Source organism: Cyanistes caeruleus, chromosome 1, assembly GCF_971803275.1.
Source record: "Cyanistes caeruleus chromosome 1, bCyaCae1.hap1.1, whole genome shotgun sequence".
In the NCBI taxonomy this organism is placed as follows: domain Eukaryota; kingdom Metazoa; phylum Chordata; class Aves; order Passeriformes; family Paridae; genus Cyanistes; species Cyanistes caeruleus.
Window position 1 is genome coordinate 88,514,886 of NC_141701.1, and position 18,617 is coordinate 88,533,502.

At 45.1% G+C, this 18,617-nt stretch overlaps 2 protein-coding genes across 2 annotated transcripts in view; one reads left to right on the forward strand and one right to left on the reverse strand.

The window, feature by feature from the left end:
• LOC147655716 (uncharacterized) overlaps positions 1 to 13,684 on the reverse strand; it is a 34,905-nt gene extending 21,221 nt beyond the window's left edge. Inside the window, exon 1 of the mRNA XM_086901882.1 lies at positions 13,199 to 13,684. Within this exon, the coding sequence (XP_086758008.1) occupies positions 13,199 to 13,476 (278 nt within the window). The 5' untranslated portion in view covers positions 13,477 to 13,684. The remainder of the gene's footprint in view (positions 1 to 13,198) is intronic.
• Positions 13,685 to 13,725: 41 nt separating this feature from the next.
• On the forward strand, positions 13,726 to 17,396 carry LOC111923807 (transmembrane protein 14C-like). Its single transcript, XM_086901902.1, has 4 exons — positions 13,726 to 13,931; positions 14,237 to 14,338; positions 16,283 to 16,367; positions 16,595 to 17,396. The coding sequence occupies exons 1-4, from the start codon at positions 13,856 to 13,858 to the stop codon at positions 16,644 to 16,646; spliced, it is 315 nt and encodes a 104-aa protein (XP_086758028.1). The 5' UTR covers positions 13,726 to 13,855; the 3' UTR covers positions 16,647 to 17,396.
• The last annotated feature ends 1,221 nt before the right edge of the window (positions 17,397 to 18,617 follow it).

Consider the following 18,617-nt stretch of genomic DNA (forward strand, 5'->3'; position numbering starts at 1 on the left):
GTTCTCCTTTACCTCTTCAACTATAAGACACTGGTGTAAGAAGCTTCAAAGAGCACAGCTCCTTGAAGAACAGAATTAGATGAGAGTAATTTAAGGAAGATTTGTTTTTCTCTCTAAATACCAGCATCAGGCAATGTCTGTGATAACTCTCACATGTAACTAATGAAACTTCAGTCCAGCAGTAACAGAGATTTTCTTGATATTCCCAGATGCTGAGTTGCCAACAGCCCTGGGGGAAGATCCAGCCAGACCACCTGAGCCTGTTGCCTCCTTTCACCTATGAGCAAATTCATCTGACCACACCTAAAGCTGTGTTGCACATGTTGAGCTACAATCCCTGATGCCAGCACACAGCCAGGATGGAAATTGGCAGAACCATGGGTGCTGGGGTGGGCACTGGCAGTTCCTGCAGAGCAGCTCTCCCTTGCCTGTCCCTGGCACCCAGCATGTCCCCACAAGTCCAGCTCACTCCCACTGGGAGAAGCAGGAGTTTCCTGAACCGCCCTCTAGAATTCAGCTCCTCAAACCAGGACTGCAACTCTCCTATATACACTAGAATTAGTTCATGGGTCAAAAACAGCTCAGAAAAGCTTCCTCCAAAACATATCAGAGGAAGTTACTAGAAATTAGATATTTTCCTTATTATCCATCAGATGTTTAAACACAGGAGGTGCAGTTTAGCGCTCTTATGACTGTCAGTAGCCTAACAGCTCAAGAGGATGACATGCATTGCCTTAAATCAGAACACTTTTTTTTTTTTTAAAATAAGCTTCTTGCCTTTCTCTGAGTTTTAATTCTTTCTTTCCAGGTTCTGAGGTCTGCTTTGGAGCTCAACAATCTTGATATTTTATAAAATATTTATAAAATATTTTATAATATTTTAGTTAAACCTTTACCCTGCCACACACACACACATTTTTGCTTTCACATGCCCCATTGAAATGAAAAATTTTGGCAAAATATCAAATTGAGCCTTTGTACATATTTAAGGAGGGGTGTTGGGTTTTTTTTTCCTCCATTGTTGCAAATTCATCTTGAAAGAAAGTCTTTTCTTCTGAGGACTGCACACACATTCACCAGCTACCTCCCTTCCCTGGTCAGATGAGATCAAGAAAACAGACAAACCAGAATTTCAGAGCACATCATTTTTCATGCCATCTTATGCACCTGGTCAGACAAATTCTTGTTGCTGTACAGGGTTAAGAGGTGACCTTTCCCATCCTACCTACAACTGTCCATCAGATTCAGATGCTGAAGGGTTCAGTCTGCAGCCTTGGAAAGAGCTTGGGTTAATGTAATAAGTTATAAGTAAAAATAATGTGACTTACTGAGTAAGGTAGAGATTAGAAACTATAATAGAAGTGTGTGTATGAGTATGTGACCTGTCAGCTTATGGCTAAGAGACAGACTCAGTGCAGCAAAATTAAGTAAAGGTGATAGGTTAATAAGTAGAAAGAAGTTTCGTGTCAACTGTCTATTGGACCAAAAAGTTATATATTGCTGTGTGAAGGAGAAACCTGTGACTACCTGGAGCTGTGGCTGACCTGTTGCTCCTCTCTAAATATCACGCCTTTGAGACTGACATCTTATCTAGCTACTTGAGCAATAAATCATCTCAAAGCGAGGTGGTCCCATCCCTCGTTTTTCATCTCGACATTCTCCCTCTTCCTATACACTCATGGCTGGATTGTGGATGGTGGGGAGACTGCCCTTCCCTGTTGCGGGAGATGGCTTGTGGCATTGGTTTCAGGAACAGGATCATCCTGGAGGTGCTGGCCGGTCCAGGGCTGGGCCAAGGCTGGTAGCGTGGGCACTGTGATGGAGGAGGGTGAAGGGACAGGTGGTGGGTGCAGCTGGTCCCTGCTGTGCTGCTGAGGCTCAGCAGGGGTGAGTGGTGGGCAGTGGGGGCTCTCCGAAGGCCCTGGTGCTGGAGTGGGGCCTGTGGCACCCTGCTGGCAAGGCAGGCACCCCTCCTGAGGGGCAGGCAGCACTGGGACACGTGCCTGCCGATTGTGTCCCACACCACGCTCATACGTGACCCACCTCAAGCCCTGCGTGTTTCCCAAACATAAATATATGGCTCCAGTGCCCAGAAAGAGTTCCTGTTGATTTCAATTGTGTCTTGCAGAATAATATTCCCAAGGATGGGAACAGTTCAAGCAGATTTCTGAAGACCAAACTCTCGTGCATCTGCTCGTAAAGTGCAGGAGAAAAGCTGGGATCAGTTGGTGGCATTGGAGCGTAAAGCAATTTTCAATTTGCCTAGAGAGAAATTCTGAAGGGGAAGCACAGGTTGTTTCAGGGGGCTGGTGGAAATTAGACTTGGCAGATAGTTTTGACCCTGGAATCACAAGTATGGCATTTGGAAGGTCAAGGCAAGCCAGGAAGCCTTTTATACTGCAGGATTTCCAGACTAATGTTGGTTTAAGTGTGCATGTTACAGAAATGGGGGTGTAGTGGCTCATGTTGTGTAAGCTGCCTGCGTTTGTCTTCATAATCTGTGGTGGTGATGCAAGGAGGAAAGGGAAGGGGCTGCTTCTAGGAGTCAACACATGCAGAGCAGCTCACACTGGAATTGCAATGGCAAAAAAACTGAAGGGAAGGGCTAGGAGGGGCTGTTGCCTTTGGTGCCATGTTGCCTTTGTCCTGTGAGAGAGGTCCAGGCTCTGAAGCAATGTTTTTCCTTCCTGCAAACCTCCCCCACTAAGAAAAAGCATGAAGTTAAAGGCATCAGAGGGGCTGACCCATCTCTCTTGTGGCTGTCTCCACACCTGAGCAGTGCAGTGCTGCTGGTGGCTGTTTTCAAGACCTGGTGGCCAGAAACTTGCGTCCAGAGCAGTGTTCAGTATTGCTGCCCACGAGGTGGCTCTTTCCTGTTCCTGGTTTTCAAGGACAAAACTCTGCCAACCATCATGGAATGGGAGAAAAGAGGTGAACAAAAGTAGAGTGAGAAGCTCATGACAAAATTTATTTTAACTTTCACAAGCAGTACTACTTCTCTAGACAAAATGTCTTCTTAAGAGCAGCTCCCCAGGAAACTTCTGAATCTGAAATCAGCTGCTCAAGCAACTATTTAAAGAAAAATATGACAAATTAATTTTTTTCCCCATACTGAGCTACACTTTACCCTACTTTTTAATTAACTTACAAAGATGCCTAGTTTGCTCAATTTGGGAGGTAGTGAATAATGTAAAGTCAGTAGCTTTGTGTTCCTGGAAGGCAGTGCCTTCCAGTATTTTTGTGGATGTCCTGGGGTCATTCCTGTTTTGTCAGATATCTTTCTGCTTTGCCATTGTATCAGCATTTTCCAGCATTTCTTACACACCACATTTATTGCCATCTGTTACAAACAGATTTTTAATTTGGGATGGTAATGCACATCCCAGGCTATTTAAAGCATTTATCCTCTGCCATCACTGTCTCCTTTTCTTTTTCATAAAGCGTTATCTTTACCTTAATGCTTTCTGTGAAAAAGTAATATTTTTCTGAATTCTCCCTGGGACAAAAATCACACTTTTCAGTGTGTTGCTTTATTTGATAAACCAAATATACACAAGGGGAGGAATAAAGTAATGAAGTTCTGGTTATAGATGACACACACCACTGTTTATGGCAAAGTGCTGTGGTATAGTTCTGCAGTTGGATCATACAGTCTTTTCTGCATTTGTTTTAAAGTTCATGAGTCAGTTTTTGTGGCATGGCACTTGGTGTAAGTTGTGTGGCACTTGGTGTGAACAGTATTCCTCAGGGGCTGGTACTGGGACTGGCACTGTTTAACATCTCTGTCAGTGACATGGACAGTGGGATCAGCAAGCTCGCTGGTGACACTGAGCTGTGTGGTGCAGTCAGCACGCTGGAGGGAAGGGATGGCATCCAGAGGGACCTGGACAGGCTGGAGAGGTAGGACTGTGCAAACTTCATGGAGTTCAGCAAGGCCAAGTGCAAGGTCCCAAGCACAAATGCAGGCTGGGGGAGAATGGATTGAGAGCAGCTCTAAGGAGAAGGACTTGGGGATGTTTGGTGTGTGCCAGCAGCCCAGAAAGCCAAACGTGTCCTAGGCTGCACCCAAAGCAGCGTGGCAACAGGCTGGGAGAGGTTGAACACCACTCTACTCCACCCTCATGAGAACCCACTGCTAGTGCTGCATCCAGCTCTGGGTCCCCCAACATGAGAAGTACATGGACCTGATGGAGCAAGGCCCAAGGAGCATTACAAAGATGATCAGAGACTGGAGCACCCCTCCTATGAAGACAGGCTGTTTGGCCTGGAAGAAGGAAGGCTCTTAGCTGACTCTAGAGCAGCCTTCCAGTGCCTAAAGAGAGCCTGCAAGAGAGTTGGAGAGGGATCCTTTACAGGGCATGTAGGGATAGAACATGGGGGAATGGTTTTACACTGTAAGAGAATGGTTTTAGATTGGATATGTGGAAGAAATTCTTTACTATGAGGGTGGCAAGGCACTGGATAGATTGTCCAGTGGAATTGTGGATGCCCCATCTCTTGAAGTGTTTGAGACCAGGTTGGATGGGACTTTGAGAAACCTGATCTAGTAGAAAGTGATAATTAGTGACAAACAGAGGATAACCTCTTACCCATTTATATGCTGTATAGGTCCTGTGATCTGCCTAAATCTGTATCTATTATTATATAACATCATAGGCCATAATTGAGTTTCAGTAACTACTTCCAATTATATAATGCTTGAATTTGTTCTGTTGGTATCTTTCCTTAAACCAACCAACCAACAAACAAACAAACAACAAAAACCAAGGCAAAAATCTATTTACTTATCACTAAATTCATGTGAATGTACTATATGTTAGTGGCCCAGTGTTCAAATAGCACTTGGAAGGCAGTGCTGGTTGGGAAGGTTACATGAATGATCATGTGCAGTATCCTGCTGAGGCTGTTGCAGAAGAGGGATTTTATTTCTCAGATGAAATCTTTAGGTCTTTTGGACCATGAAAGCTCTCCCAGTGAAGAAACTTGACAACAAGTTTAGCAGCCATGCATCTACTGATTTGTTCCAAAGCATTTTACCCCAGTTCTGTGGAGAAAGGTCCTAGAGAGTGGACATAAACCTGAACACAAAGCTCTTGAAAGGACTATTTGATTTTCTGCTACCTAGTTTCAGATGTCCCAGGGTCCATGGGAGGTGGAAGTGGTGAAATGGATTGATATGGAAGAGAGCCATGGAGGTTGTCATTGTAATGTGTACATTTTTCTCCATTTTTTCTTCTTGTGCTAGCAACAAGTATTTTATTTCAAGAATCCTTAATCCATACCATAGTTACGTGCATTGATGAGAAAAAGAATTGAGAACTTCTGTCAGCTTCAATAACAGCAATTTCACATCAACACAACTATATTGAACTACTATATTGAAATCACAACTATATTGAAAATTGAAAAACTATATTGAAAATACACAAATGGTGTCCAGAATTAGTTTGTGGAAAATCTAGTGTGAATAAAAGTATTGGTTTCTCCTCACTGATGGAAGAAATTCAGCTGGTATTTTCAGGTGACAACACCCTAGCCAATAACATCAATAAAAGCAGTCAAGAGAATAGCAGTAGCAATTGTAATTTCTTCTGTGTCAGAACACAAACTCATGAGACAGGATTTTTAGGGATATTCTGTAAATGTGGCTTGGTTTGTGTTGTCTCACACTGCCTACAAATCACTTAACACTTGGAGGACAAAGTATGAGAGATCCAAAAGGAGACACCAGGGCAAAGCTCCTCTTGCAGCTTTCCATTTTTGTCATTTTTAATGGGATGTTTTCTAGCTCCAGCTTTTGTCTTGCTACCCTGTCTTTGCTATCTTTTTCTACAAAAATACAAACACAGCTAAACATTCCTGGCACTTTTTGTGTCTAAAAGACAAGTGTAATGAATCACAATCAGCAAGATCTTAAACACAGGAATATGACTGCTGGCTATACATACAGATTTGGTTTTGTCAAAGATACTGGTATTTACTACACAGAATAACAGAAAAAACACAGAAAACACAGAAAACTACTGGAAATGGAATAAAGATGCTGCATTTCCCAGATCATCCCAGATCATCATGTGCTTTACATATCTGTTGGGACAAGGTTTGTAATAGCAACAGGATCTTTTACTAGATCTGTGTGCCTGGTTAGAAAAATCAGATAGGGTTTCAGGCACAGGAGTCTATGTCTGATAAACAGGGGCTTGCATATCTATCTTATTGAAAACTGAAAAGTTATTTATATGCAGGTTTTGGTTCGTCAGTGTCCTTAGATCATCCTGTATGAGGACACAGGGAGAGAGGGAAAGCGTGGAAGGTAAGTATTTTCAGAAAAAGCAGTAACTAAGCTCTGGCAATAACTGTTTTGTATTTTGACGTGGCATAAGACCTCTTCCCAAGTTCACTCACTCTCATGGCATACAGTGGTTGATGCAAACACAGCCTTGGGCTCGGTAGGTCACAGCCCTACTTTAATTCCACAGTAACAGCCGCTAGAGGGAGGCCATCCAACGTCTGAGATTTTTCCCTTCAAGCTCTTTGCAAACTACACAGAATCTCTACAGACCAAGCATACTGAAGAGGAAAAAGAAGAAAAAAAAATAAAAAAAAAATAAAAATTGGAGCTTGAGAATATTTTAGTGTGGCAAACAGAAGACACAAGCCACGGGAAACAGTTGTAATGTCCTAAGGAACAAAGGAAGGAAGCAAACCTTCAAATGCTTATTCCTGTAGCTATCATGGTTGTACTCACATGGCATGTTAGCAGCACTGCTGAGTGACCCAGTCAGCTGCACAAAAGCGATAAAAATCGGGATGCCTGAATCTAGGGAGACTGTGTGCTTCTGTCCTGCCTTTCTTCTGAGCAAGCAGTGGTGGCTCAAAGAATACCTCTTGAATAATACCAATTTACTTGAATAATAGCAATTTACCGCCAACTTTATGATAACACTGCTAATTTCAGGGTCTTTTAACAAACTGGATTGCAAACTGCAGCAGTTCTGTGACAGGAACACAACACAATTTGATGTCCTGGAGCGTGGCTGGTAACCCGCAGGGAAGGTTCTGAACAGACTGGATCTGCCTCAGTCAGCTTATTCTGCTTTTATAGCTGCCAACACCTAATGATGCAGATTCCGGCAGAAAGCCACCAGAAGTTTACCTCCAGAGAAGAAATTCTGTTCAGTATTTTGAAGAGGGGAGAAGAGGATGTTGCTATCTTGCTATCATGGAGGAAGCTGAAGAGAGAAGTATTTCAGAGTGAGTAATTATTTTAAACAAGGAGTTTTAGGAAGGTCTAGAGACTTAAGGACTTCAGAGAGGTCTGGGACCAGCCCATCCCCTCCTTGGTCTAACAAGCTGAGTATCTCCCAAACAGAAACTTCCCAAGTAAAATAAAGCAGTGCTCACCATTGTGTGTGAGCATTTAAAGTATCCCAGAGTACAAACAACATCACATTTCACTGTTCAGATTCCAGAGGTGAACAGCAAAATATCACTCAGTAGCAGAAGCAATGAGCTTGGCAGTTTAAAACTTATGGATATAACAGCATGTTGCACTCTGAACCTGAAGAAATACAGATATTTTATGGGTATCCAGATATATTATGGGTTATATTACCTGTTCAAGTAAGAATCCAGAAAAACAACACAGATTCTGTCCATATGTTATTTAAGGGTTGGGCTTTTTTTTTTAATTTTGTTTTGTTTTCATGAGTGCTGCACCAAGTTATGCTTTTGTTTATGCTTTTCTGTAAATAAATTAATTTGTTTTCACTGTGTGACTGATTTTTTTGGGTGCAACATCTGCCTCATCAGTAGCCTTATTTTTTTTTTTTTTTAATTTTTTAAAATAACAATACAGCTAATTACTGTATACACTGTATACATGTATACTCTATATACAGTGTATTACTGCATACACTGTAGGAGAGACAAAACAAAGATTTCTGGTGGCCAAACTGAAGAAGTGCATTGAAACCAGTGAGACCTTCCCATGCTGGTATTACTTTGAAATAGCAGTAAAAGAAAGGGAAAGATGAAAAACTGGAGGGGGTGGCTGACAGGAAGGATGTTAAGGAAGGTTAGACTCCCCTGCACAACAATAACAGCAGTGATTCAGTTCAGCAGCTGTGGTGAACCTCCACAGAGAGAGTTTGGGCTCCTGTATCTGTACCTCCTTGTCTTCTATAAATATGGCAAAGGAAAAAAAAAAATGAATTCAGAATTCTGAATTAATTTTAAATTGAAAACATATTTCTGAATCAATATAAACAAAGAAGAAAAGTTTTCTGTTCTCTTCAGTCACTCACTGAAACCCTGACTGAGATGGGGCATGCAAAGGACATGCTGCTCTCTCGAATGGGATTTCCAAGCAAGTCAGACTTTCCACTGCAGTCAATATGACTTGCTTAGACAACACACTGGATGCCTTTCTTCTTATTTGCTCCTAAGACTCTTAAACACCTTGTCCAAAAAAGATGAAATCTCACTGTAGGGTATATGTGGAACTGCAGCCTTTTGATTCCAAGGACATTAAACCAAGAAGAGGAACAAGCTGTCCAGGGAAGCTGGGCAGTCTCCATCCTTGGAGAGGCTCAGAACCCCACTGGAAAAAGGTCTGAAGCTATGACAAGTACATCTGCACAAGCTGCCTTTATTTTGGGATTAAGATTCATGTTTATGAATGAAAATCATCAGTTCCCTTTCCTCAGCCTTTGTGCTGAGGAAACCCTAGCATCAAGGGTTTTTACTCACTGTGTGATGCTGTACCAGCAGCTCCATGACTCTGCAAACCTCTGTGCCTGGTGTAGATACTGAAATGCTTTTATTAATTTCCTAGCATCTGAGATAGTCAAAATATCGAAAATGAAAGACAGAAGCAACATGTATTCTTCTTCTGCCATTCGGTGTGTGAGGCAGGGAGAAGACATTTGCAGAAGCTATCACTGCACCTCCTGTCAGTGGTGGGGAGGAGACATCACCATTGCTTGCAAGGGCTTGTTTTATCTTGAACTCATCATCAGGGTTTGTTAAACTGTCTATTACTGCAAGAGGTGGAGTACTCTGTGGGGCAGTTCTGCAGCGCAGTAGTTGCAATGGGATGAATGAGCTGACAGGGCCAATGCTTGCTAACCTCAAATTCAGTGGAGCTTTCTCTTACAGGGGCTCCAGTCTGTGAGATGTGGGAGCTAAGGGTTTCTTCACGAGCTTTCACCTTCCTCAGACACACTGTTTCTCCAGGTGCAGTAAGAAGTGTAAGGTGCTTGTTTTCCACCCCACAGCATGGCACTGTGAAGTTCCAAGGAGAGCTGAGACGTGAGCCAGCTCGCAGGGCCTGATCCAAGCCAGCAGAATAACTTGCAGGTTTCATGTAATTTGCCTTTCAGCTGAACACACCCAAACGATACCAAAAACCCTCCAGCCCTGGGAAGGTGTACGTTCTGTGTGTGCCTCTGACATCAGAGGTACACACACCAGCCAAAAATATCTGGTGTCACGTGCCTGATTGCAGGGCTTGTGACAGAGCCCGCGGGAGCAGAGCTGTGACAGCAGGTCCAAGGGAAGCAGGATGCAGCACCGCACCGTGCCTCCTCCTGTTCCCTGCAGGGCTTGGGCCTGCCACTGCAAACCAGGCACCTGCACAAATGCTGCTCTAACACTCTGGGGGTCTGAAACAAATTCCCTGGCAGCAGGTCCACTAGCAGGATTTGTTAAAAAGAAGGGAGGACAAGTCTTAGGCTGATCTTGCAGCTTGATGTCCGGCAGCAGTGCCAGCCTAAACCAGCAGGCTCACAGCTCTCTCATTCCAATCCTGCTGGAACTGTCTGTGTCTGAGCTGTGTCAACTCCTCTGCCAAGAGGCCAAGCAGTACTGGAGCCAGCCCCAAAACAAGAAATAGCAGAGGTAATTCCAGGACTAGGAGCCCTCAGCCTTCACCAGGAACCAGCCTATGATCATACAAACACCTAATTAAAAGCTTGACATAATGCTTAAAAAAAGTTTTACTGGCATTACTCTACAGTAGAGGGGCACTTTTGATGACTCTCTGCAAATCATTCTCAATGGATTTAAACAAAGACCAATTTTCACTGCTCCAGATTCACAGTGCCACGCTATAGCTATGGCTTTGCTTTCCATCTCTGTCCTCTCCCCACACCAGGAATCCAGGGAAGATTCAGACCTTTAGCAACAGGGGGACATCCAAGAAAAGGTTTTTGCCTAGCAAATCCTGCTGTCTCATGGCTGGTGACTTCACCAACACATGAAGGCTCACTTACAAGAATAATAAACAATTCTGGGCTGGTGTGTGAAATGTCATTTTTGTGAGGGGCACCCGAAGAGGCTGGAAAAGGGCATTAGAAATTGCCTAGAAATAGGCACTCAAGGCAAAACAATGGCATTAAGTAGGTAACACCAAACCTTTCCATATGATTTGATTAGGTACTTAAACGAAAAGCAAAGGTTCTGATTCAAACAAAGGGGAGGACAATTGAAAAAATAGAGAAAGCCTTAGGACAAAAATGGGGAGGAGGCAGGAGGAGAACAAAGATGGGAAAGGGAAAACACAGCAAATGAGAGAATTAACTGAGAGTGTGAAGGAGTGATAGGCTAAAGAGGATAAAAATACTGTTTTGGTGTCATTTCACAGCAGCTAAGTCTGCTTTTCCAGATAACCTGGGGCAAACTGTTGGCTTGACACTGAGCTTGGAAAAGAGCTCTTTGGTTTTGTTTTGGTGTTTCCTGTTTGTTTTGGCTTGGGGTTTGGTTTTTCTGTTTGTTTCATGAAAGACTGACAACCATACTAGCTTTCTTTCAGTTGAAATATATTTGTACTCTTAACTGTTCATATAAAACAGAACAAAGTTCCAGCCTGCACACCTCTTCTTCAGAGACTTTTATGGAAGCTAGCATTGAGGAAAGTTCATTGCCTTGTGAAGGAACTGGTCTGACCATAGCTTACTGTGGTCCAGCTTCAGATCTTCTAATTTCTTTTCCTTAAAAATCTATCCAGGGTCAAGCACAGCTACCCTCAGTAGTGAAGGTGGGGAAAAAAGAAAGCACAGTCGACAAGTCATTTGTGTTGCTCTGTAGACAGGACTTGAAACTTGCCAAGTTAAATAAATCTTTGGGTACACATTAAAGCACAAGCCCTGCCAAGGTCAGAAAGTAATTAATTTGCTTCTTGTGTCATGGGCTTAATGACATACTCCTTTCTGTAAAATACATAAAAGATTTTGTCACAAACCTCAGTGCTCAGTTCTCAAACCATATCTGAGAAGGGAGGAGGCAGAGATCAGCTGAGAAATTTCCATTAGTGTCACTGTGTTTTGTGCCACACAGAGTCATGAATCAGCAGGGGTTGGAAGGGACCTCTGAAGCCCACCAAGACCAACCCTCCTTTCTCAAAGCATAGTCAGGGCTGTGTCCAGTTTGGGGAAGGATATCTCCATGGATGGAGACTTCATGCCTTAGTGCCTTTTCTGTTATTTGGCCACCTTCAAAATGAAAATTGTTTTAATTTATGTTTGAATAAAATTCCCTATATTTCAATTTGTGCCTATTACCCCTTGTGCTGCCAGTCGGTACCACTGAGAAAACCCTGGCTCTACCTGCTTTACCCTTTCCCATCAGATATTTTTATGGATCCAAAAGGAGCCCCTGAGCTTTGCATGCAGACTGAAGAGTTCCAGCTCTCTCAGACACTTCTTGCATGAAAGATGCCCCAAGCCCTTAACCATCGATAGAGCCCTTTGCTGGACCTGCTTCAGTATGTCAATGCCTGCCTTGCACCACTGAGCCTAAAACAGAATTCCCAAGATTCCAGTCTTACCACAGAGCTGGGGGGAAGGATCATCTGCCCAAACCTGTCTAATGCAGTCCAGGGTGCTGTCTCCCACTTTTGCTGCAAGACCATGTTGCAGACTCATGGGCAACTTCTTGTGACATTCTGGAATGTCCAAGACCTTTCCTGCTCCCCAGGAGTGGGAAAGCTGCAGCAAAGCTGCTCTCCAGCCAGTCAGTCCCAGGCACCTCTGCAGACCCAGACCAGGAGTGCTGCACTCGCCTTCAGGGACTAGGACAAATACCAAGCCCCTCAATCTGTGAGCAAGGGTTTGAGTCAAACTTTGTAATGATTTGGTTTTTTTCTTTGTTAATCAGTAGCTGTTGCTGAACGGTTGAGATTAAGCAGTTGTATTGTGAGCATCATATCCTTGTCTGATCTTTTGTTTTAAGGAAAAGAGACGACAATCCCAAGATGAACGGGCTGTCTGGACAACAGCCACCAGGAGTGAAGTCAGCAGAACTGAGCAGTAACTGGCAGCAGTAAATTCTGGCAGTGGGCAATCACAGCCCACTCATTGACCACCTACTCAAAACAGACCCCAGACTCAGATGGAGAAAGGAACTGCACCTGTGGACTAATTAGCATGAGAAGTGAGAGATATAACTAGCAAGTAGACAGGAGTCAAGCATTAATTATAGAAAAGTTATGTAACCAATGAATGCCTCTGCCTTACCTTGTTAAAATATATAAATAGTGCAGTAAGTTTGTCAAAACATATACCTAGTGTAAAGCATTGATGATAAGTGAGCGGACCAAACTCCCTGCTTTGTGCAAACCAGAATGAAAAATGGCAACACCTGTCTCAGTGAGTGAATTTGCACTGGGCACCAGTTAGCAGACCTGCCTTTGGGACAAAGGACTGTGCAGTGCACAGTGCAGTGCTGGGCAGGTTGCTCCACGTGCACAGTCCAGTGCTGGGCATTGTGCCCAGTAGCGCAACATCACCATGGCTCCACATGCGTGTGGCATCCTTGGCACAATCCAGATGCCTTCTTTTGACGTCTGGATTGGGCCTCCAGGGCAAGGTTGGCTTCTGAGAGGAGACACCAGCACCTATCCTCATATTGGGCAGAGTCAGCCAGCTCCAGGACAGACCCGCTGCTGGCCATGGCTGAACCCATGACAACACGGGTGGCACCTCCGCGATAATGTATTTAAGAAGCAGAAAGTACGGGCTGCACAACAGCATCAGCAGCTGGAGAGAGGAATGAGAGCCTTTAAGGAGGAACAGCCCTGCAGGCAGCAAGGTCAGTGAAGAAGAGGGACAGGAGGTGTTCCAGGCCAAGAGCGGAGATTCCCCGTGCAGCCCACGGTGAGGTGGGTGAAGCCCCTCCGGCCCACGGAGCAGAGACCCACCTGCGGCCCACAGAGGGCCCCACACTGGAGTAGAGGACGTGCCCCAGAGGAAGCTGCAGCCCACGGAGAGAGGAGCCCACCCTGGAGCAAGTGTGCTGGCAGGACTTGTGACCACGCAGAACATCCACACCGGAGCAGCCTGGCCGCAAGGACGGCACCCCGCGGAAGGGCCTACGCTGTGGCACTTTGTGCAGGACTGTCTCCCGTGGGAGGGACCCCACGCTCGGGCACGGCAAGGGTGCGAGGAGGGGGCAGCAGCAGCGCCCAAGAGGCGCCATGGACCGACCGCAGCCTCCACTTCCCAGCCCCGGCAGTGTGGGGTGATGATGTCGAGCCTGGGAAGAAAAGGGGAGATGGGTGCTTCCTGCTTCATTTCTGATTTTCCAACTGTGCTACTGATGGGAAACCAATTAAGCAAATCCTCCCGGAGCCCAGCCAGCTCCGCCACCGCGCTGCCGCCGGTGTGGGCCCTCCCCGAGCGCCGTCACGGGCGGCGGGCGGAACCTCCGGGAGGCGGCACCGGGGGCCGGGCGGGACCTCCGGGAGGCGGCACCGGGAGGCGGCAGCGGGGGCCGGGCGGGGAGGGCCGGAGGGAGGGCGGCCCAAGGTCGGCGCTGCTCTGCGCGGCTCTCCGCGGCTCTCCGCGGCTGCCCGCAGATGGAGTACGACTGGCTGGGCTTCGGCTACGCGGCGCTGGTGGCGACTGGCGGTGTCGTGGGCTACGCCAAGGCAGGTGGGTGCGGGTGGCCGGGTCGTGCCCGCAGGCAGCTCCGCTCCGCTCCCCTCCGCTCCTCCTCCCCGCTGCCGGGCCGGCGGTGACCCCGCGGGTCCCGCTAAGTCCTTGTTGCCACCTCCTCTCGGAGGAGTGCGGAGTATCTGAAAAAAACTCCCCAAAACCCCTCAACCTAACCCCTAATGCTTTGGCTGGGTTGGTTTTGTGGATTTACTAGAACGGGAAACTCGCAAAGTGCTTTCGTTTGATGTGCAGGCTGTCTCTGTGCGCGTTCTTCCGCTGACTGATTTATATTTTTATTCAAGGCAGCGTCCCTTCTCTAGCTGCCGGTCTTCTGTTTGGCGGCTTAGCGGGACTCGGTGCATACCAGCAGTCCAAAGATCCAAAGAATGTGTGGCTTTCCCTCGGTAAGTTTGCTCGGCAGCCGAGAACTGAGTGTTAGTGGAAGCGGTGGGAACAGTAACCTTCCTTTTCTAGCATGTTTCAGCTGCCCTGTGCCCTTTTACCTATACAGATGTTGTAAGTGGTGGCAGGACCTCCTGTATTTGTGCACGATACCTGGATAGAAGACCTGGATTGTCCTGCTTGAATCCAGAGCTGATGAGAAATACCTGTCTCCTATGCCAGATTAGATAACGTGTTACACCAACACATTAGGTGCAGGAAACACATGGAAATTTTTTGGTTGTGAAGCAGCGTTTTTAGCCCGTGGTGGTGGAATAAGCACTATTTTTGCAGTAGTGACAGCACTGTGACAGGTGGTATGTGGCCTTATGGAACCTTGCTTTGCACAAGCATCTCAGAGGAGCAGTACGTGTTCCAATGCATCAAACACTCTGGAAGAAACAATATGTAAAAGAAAAGAGACAGTGATCTGTTCTGCTTGCTTACAATAGAACTTAGAAGAAGTTGTGGGTTTTAAGCTTGCAGTTCTTCAGGGGAAGGAGAAGGATGAAATCACTGTGGAAAGTATTATGAAGCACTCAGATGAACCTCAGGGAGCTCCTTTGCTGCAGGAGTGTAATGCGTGGTTAAACCACTATCAGGAACTGATTGTGCCTTTAGGCACTAGGGCATCCTAGATGACTTCTTGAGGATCATGCTAGTTCTGTAACTACTCTATAGTGTTGCTAGTGCTATGATACTAAAGCTTTACAGTGATTTAAGACTATTTTAAACCAAAAGGATTAATGTGCTGAAAGGCTCTATGAAGCCACCATAGAGGACCAACCTCACCAGTAAGGAATGAAATGTAAAATGTAGCTCAATATAAAGCATAATTTCCATTTGCGAACTGTCCTTCCACTTTGGCATGCTGTGGGAATGGCTGTGCAGCTCTGGCATGGGTTTTTAGGCAGTGTCATGGAAGAGGGATGAGCAGCTTTTGTATATCCTGATGTGGTGATATAGTGTGTGATATGTGATGGAGTGCTTTCAAATGGACCTCTTGAAAGGAGTGATGTGTCAGTCTAGTACAGCCCTCCCTCCCTCCCTCCCTCCCTCCCTCCCTCCCTCCCTCCCTCCCTCCCTCCCTCCCTCCCTCCCTCCCTCCCTCCCTCCCTCCCTCCCTCTCTCTCTCCCTCCCTCCCTGTGATGTGCAGCTTTGGCTCCTGCAGAGGAGCTGTAAGTTGGTCCCAGTACATGGGGGTAGAAATGCAGAAATAGAACCTTGACAGAGGTTACCTTTTACCCTGTCTGATGCAAAAAAACTTAAGGCCTTGGAAAAAGGTATACAGCACTTCCACTTGCCTCTCTTCTTCAAAGAAACAATGCCCTGTGAATTTCATGTTTCACATTTAGAGATAAAATAACTTGGAGTAATGTCTAAGATGTTAATTGTTCTTTCAGTTGGATCCTTTGGACTGCTTTCTGTTTTCTAATCAAAGTTTCAAGTGGGGTTGTTTTATTTCCAGTTCAGAATATCATGGAGAAATGGGAAGTGTAAATAATACTTACCTCCTACATAGTGAATACTGTCACCATTCCAGCTTTCTGGCAGTTTAGAGCCTGCCTGTGTTTGAGGGAATAATAATTCTTTTTGCAAATAAGGGTGGAGGGAGAGCTAGTGACCTGTTCAGAGGGTTAGAGTTTGTGGGTGATCAGACTGTGGTCTCAACCCAGGTGAGATCTCGCTTTGGCTGAGCAGTGGAGTGTGCTTACCAAAGCTGCTGAGAAGCTTGTAATGACACCTTTGATGCTGAAGAAAATCCAGCTGTTTACTCAGAGAGAGAGGCATTCCTTTCTGTTCCTGTAGATCTGTTTGGTTGGTGCTGCTCAGTGTCCAGCTGTGGCAATGCTGAGCTGGCATTTCTGTGTCAAATGGTTCTTCTGACTGGGCTTCTTTTCAACAGCGGCCTCCGGCACCTTGTCTGTTGTTATGGGAATGAGGTTTTACAACTCCAAAAAGGCAATGCCCGGGATAATTGCCGGTGCCAGGTAACCACCTGTCCTTTGTTCTTGTCTGTGTTATTGAATAAACAATTACTTAACTTATTTGTGGATTATATTGTTTTAAAAATGTTACATGGCAAGTTCTGTGGAAAACGAAATCTTGTGGTGGCGTTCAGCTAAATGAAATGATGTTAAAGTTTTCTTCCTTCTTGTTCTTTATGGGATTTTTGCCTCCACCTCCCTCTTTTTATAACAACTATTCTGTTCCACAGTTTACTGATGGTTGGACGGCTTGGATTGCAGATGATGGAAAAAACCTATTAAGTCATAAATCTGCATCAAGTGACTTGAAGACACATGACTGAGAAGCCCAAGAATGCAACTGCTGAAATGTGCTGCACATAAGTGGAAAAGACACTGCTACCTGTGCATTGTATTTTTCATATCCTAATGCACACGGGTTGTGTTTTTAAAGGACCGACATAGAGAGCCCTTGTATTTGTCTTAACATTTTCTGCACTGAAAGCAAGCAAGAAAATAGAGTACAGCATTAGTTTAGCTTCTGGTCCTGCAGCTTACTGTCAGCAAAGACCTGCTGGCCTTTGCATTCAGATAGTTGCAGGATTGAAGCTTAATTGCACATCTAACTTGTCCTTCTGAAATCCTGTATACCTCTAAAACCAGGGGAGAGGAGTTGCCAATTTGTCACTAATTAATTAATTAAACTGAGTAATTAATGCAATAAACGTGCTTATGATGTTCCATCTCCCTTTCCATGGCAGTTTATCCATTCACAGTGTTTGTCAGTCAGGGAGTTTGTTCTCCCAGCACTGCGTGTTGGAACCTGGTCCCACAAAACACAATCACAGAGCCAGCTGTCAAGGCTCTGCTGTAATGCAATAAATGCATACCCATGCCTTGCAATCACCTGTAAGCTCAGCTATATGTCATTCATTTCACTTTTACAGATTACTACTCATAAATCAAAAATATGCTTTATTAGGTAATGCTGAATTGTAGGCACAGCTTTATTAAAATGTTATTTTAAATAAAGTAATAAATTATTATTGCAAACTTTTGTGTTCTGCACAGCTTATTTTGTCTCAAATTGTTCATCTGGATTGATATAGTTTGGTGCTTTTCCTGCAGGGTGTCAGGATCTATTTGTTAACATGAATTGTGTAAATAATCTATTCTATTCCTGAATCTAGTAACTTGTAAATATAAAAATCTGAACTGGGAGGGAGGTGGAGAGCACGAAAGCATACAGACCATATATTCAGACAAGTATTATATTGAAGTTTTTTAGTTTGGGGTCTTTTATTTGTATGGGTTTTTTTGGTTGGTTGTTGTTTTGTTTTGTTTTTTTCCTGAGGGCATAATTTATTTCAGATTTAGAAAATACTGTATGAAAGTGTATTTAAAGACCAAAGGGCTTATTTGAGCAGTCTTTGTCCTCAGCTGATTCCCTTAATGCCTGAAATCATTCTAAATATAAACCTTTAATAGAGAAATATCCTGGAAGATAGACATGGAAGGTAAGGTATCCTTTTTCTGGCCTCATTTAACTTATGTCCCTTTTTGTTCAGATCCTGAGCTTTGACTTCTTCAGCCTTTTTTCTTTGGTGCCTGGTGCTGAGAGAGATGGAGGCAAGAGGGCTGGTCCATTAGATTGCTGAGATTCTGGAGCTGCTCAGAACTCTCTGAGTATCAGGGTGGTGTACCTTGGCAGGAGGGTCACAGCCTGTGGTTTTCCTTCCCTGCTCCCTTGTCACAGCAGAACAGGCAGGGCAGTGACCTTGTGCTGCGTGAGCAGGAGGCAGCCCAGTGGCCACAGCCAGCAGGGCAGTGGTTTGCCAGGCAAGTCGCAGGGATGAGGCAGGGCTGAGGTCAAGCCGGGATGCCAGGTCAGTCAGATTGGGTTCCGGATCTGCAGGGATGTGGCCAGGAACGGGTGCAGCTCCAGCAAGAGTCTCAGCACCTGGTCACAGGCCAGACAGCTTGGGTCAGAGCTGGCTTGAGCACAGACAGATCTGGATGGAGAACTGTGCTCAGAGCATCTTCTTAAGAGTCCTTATTCATCACCCTGCAGAGTTCAGCTTCAGGTGTTCACCTGTATTTACATTTCTCTCCTACCTTCCAGTATAGAAATAAGGGCTGTGCAGGCCAGCAGATGGTTTGTTAATATGTCACCCTTCTAAGTGCCTAATTCCAGCCCAGGACCCAACATTGGTGGGCAGGTGTCTGCACATCTTTGTTCTAATTTGAAGAAGTTAGTAAGCCTGATATTAGCAT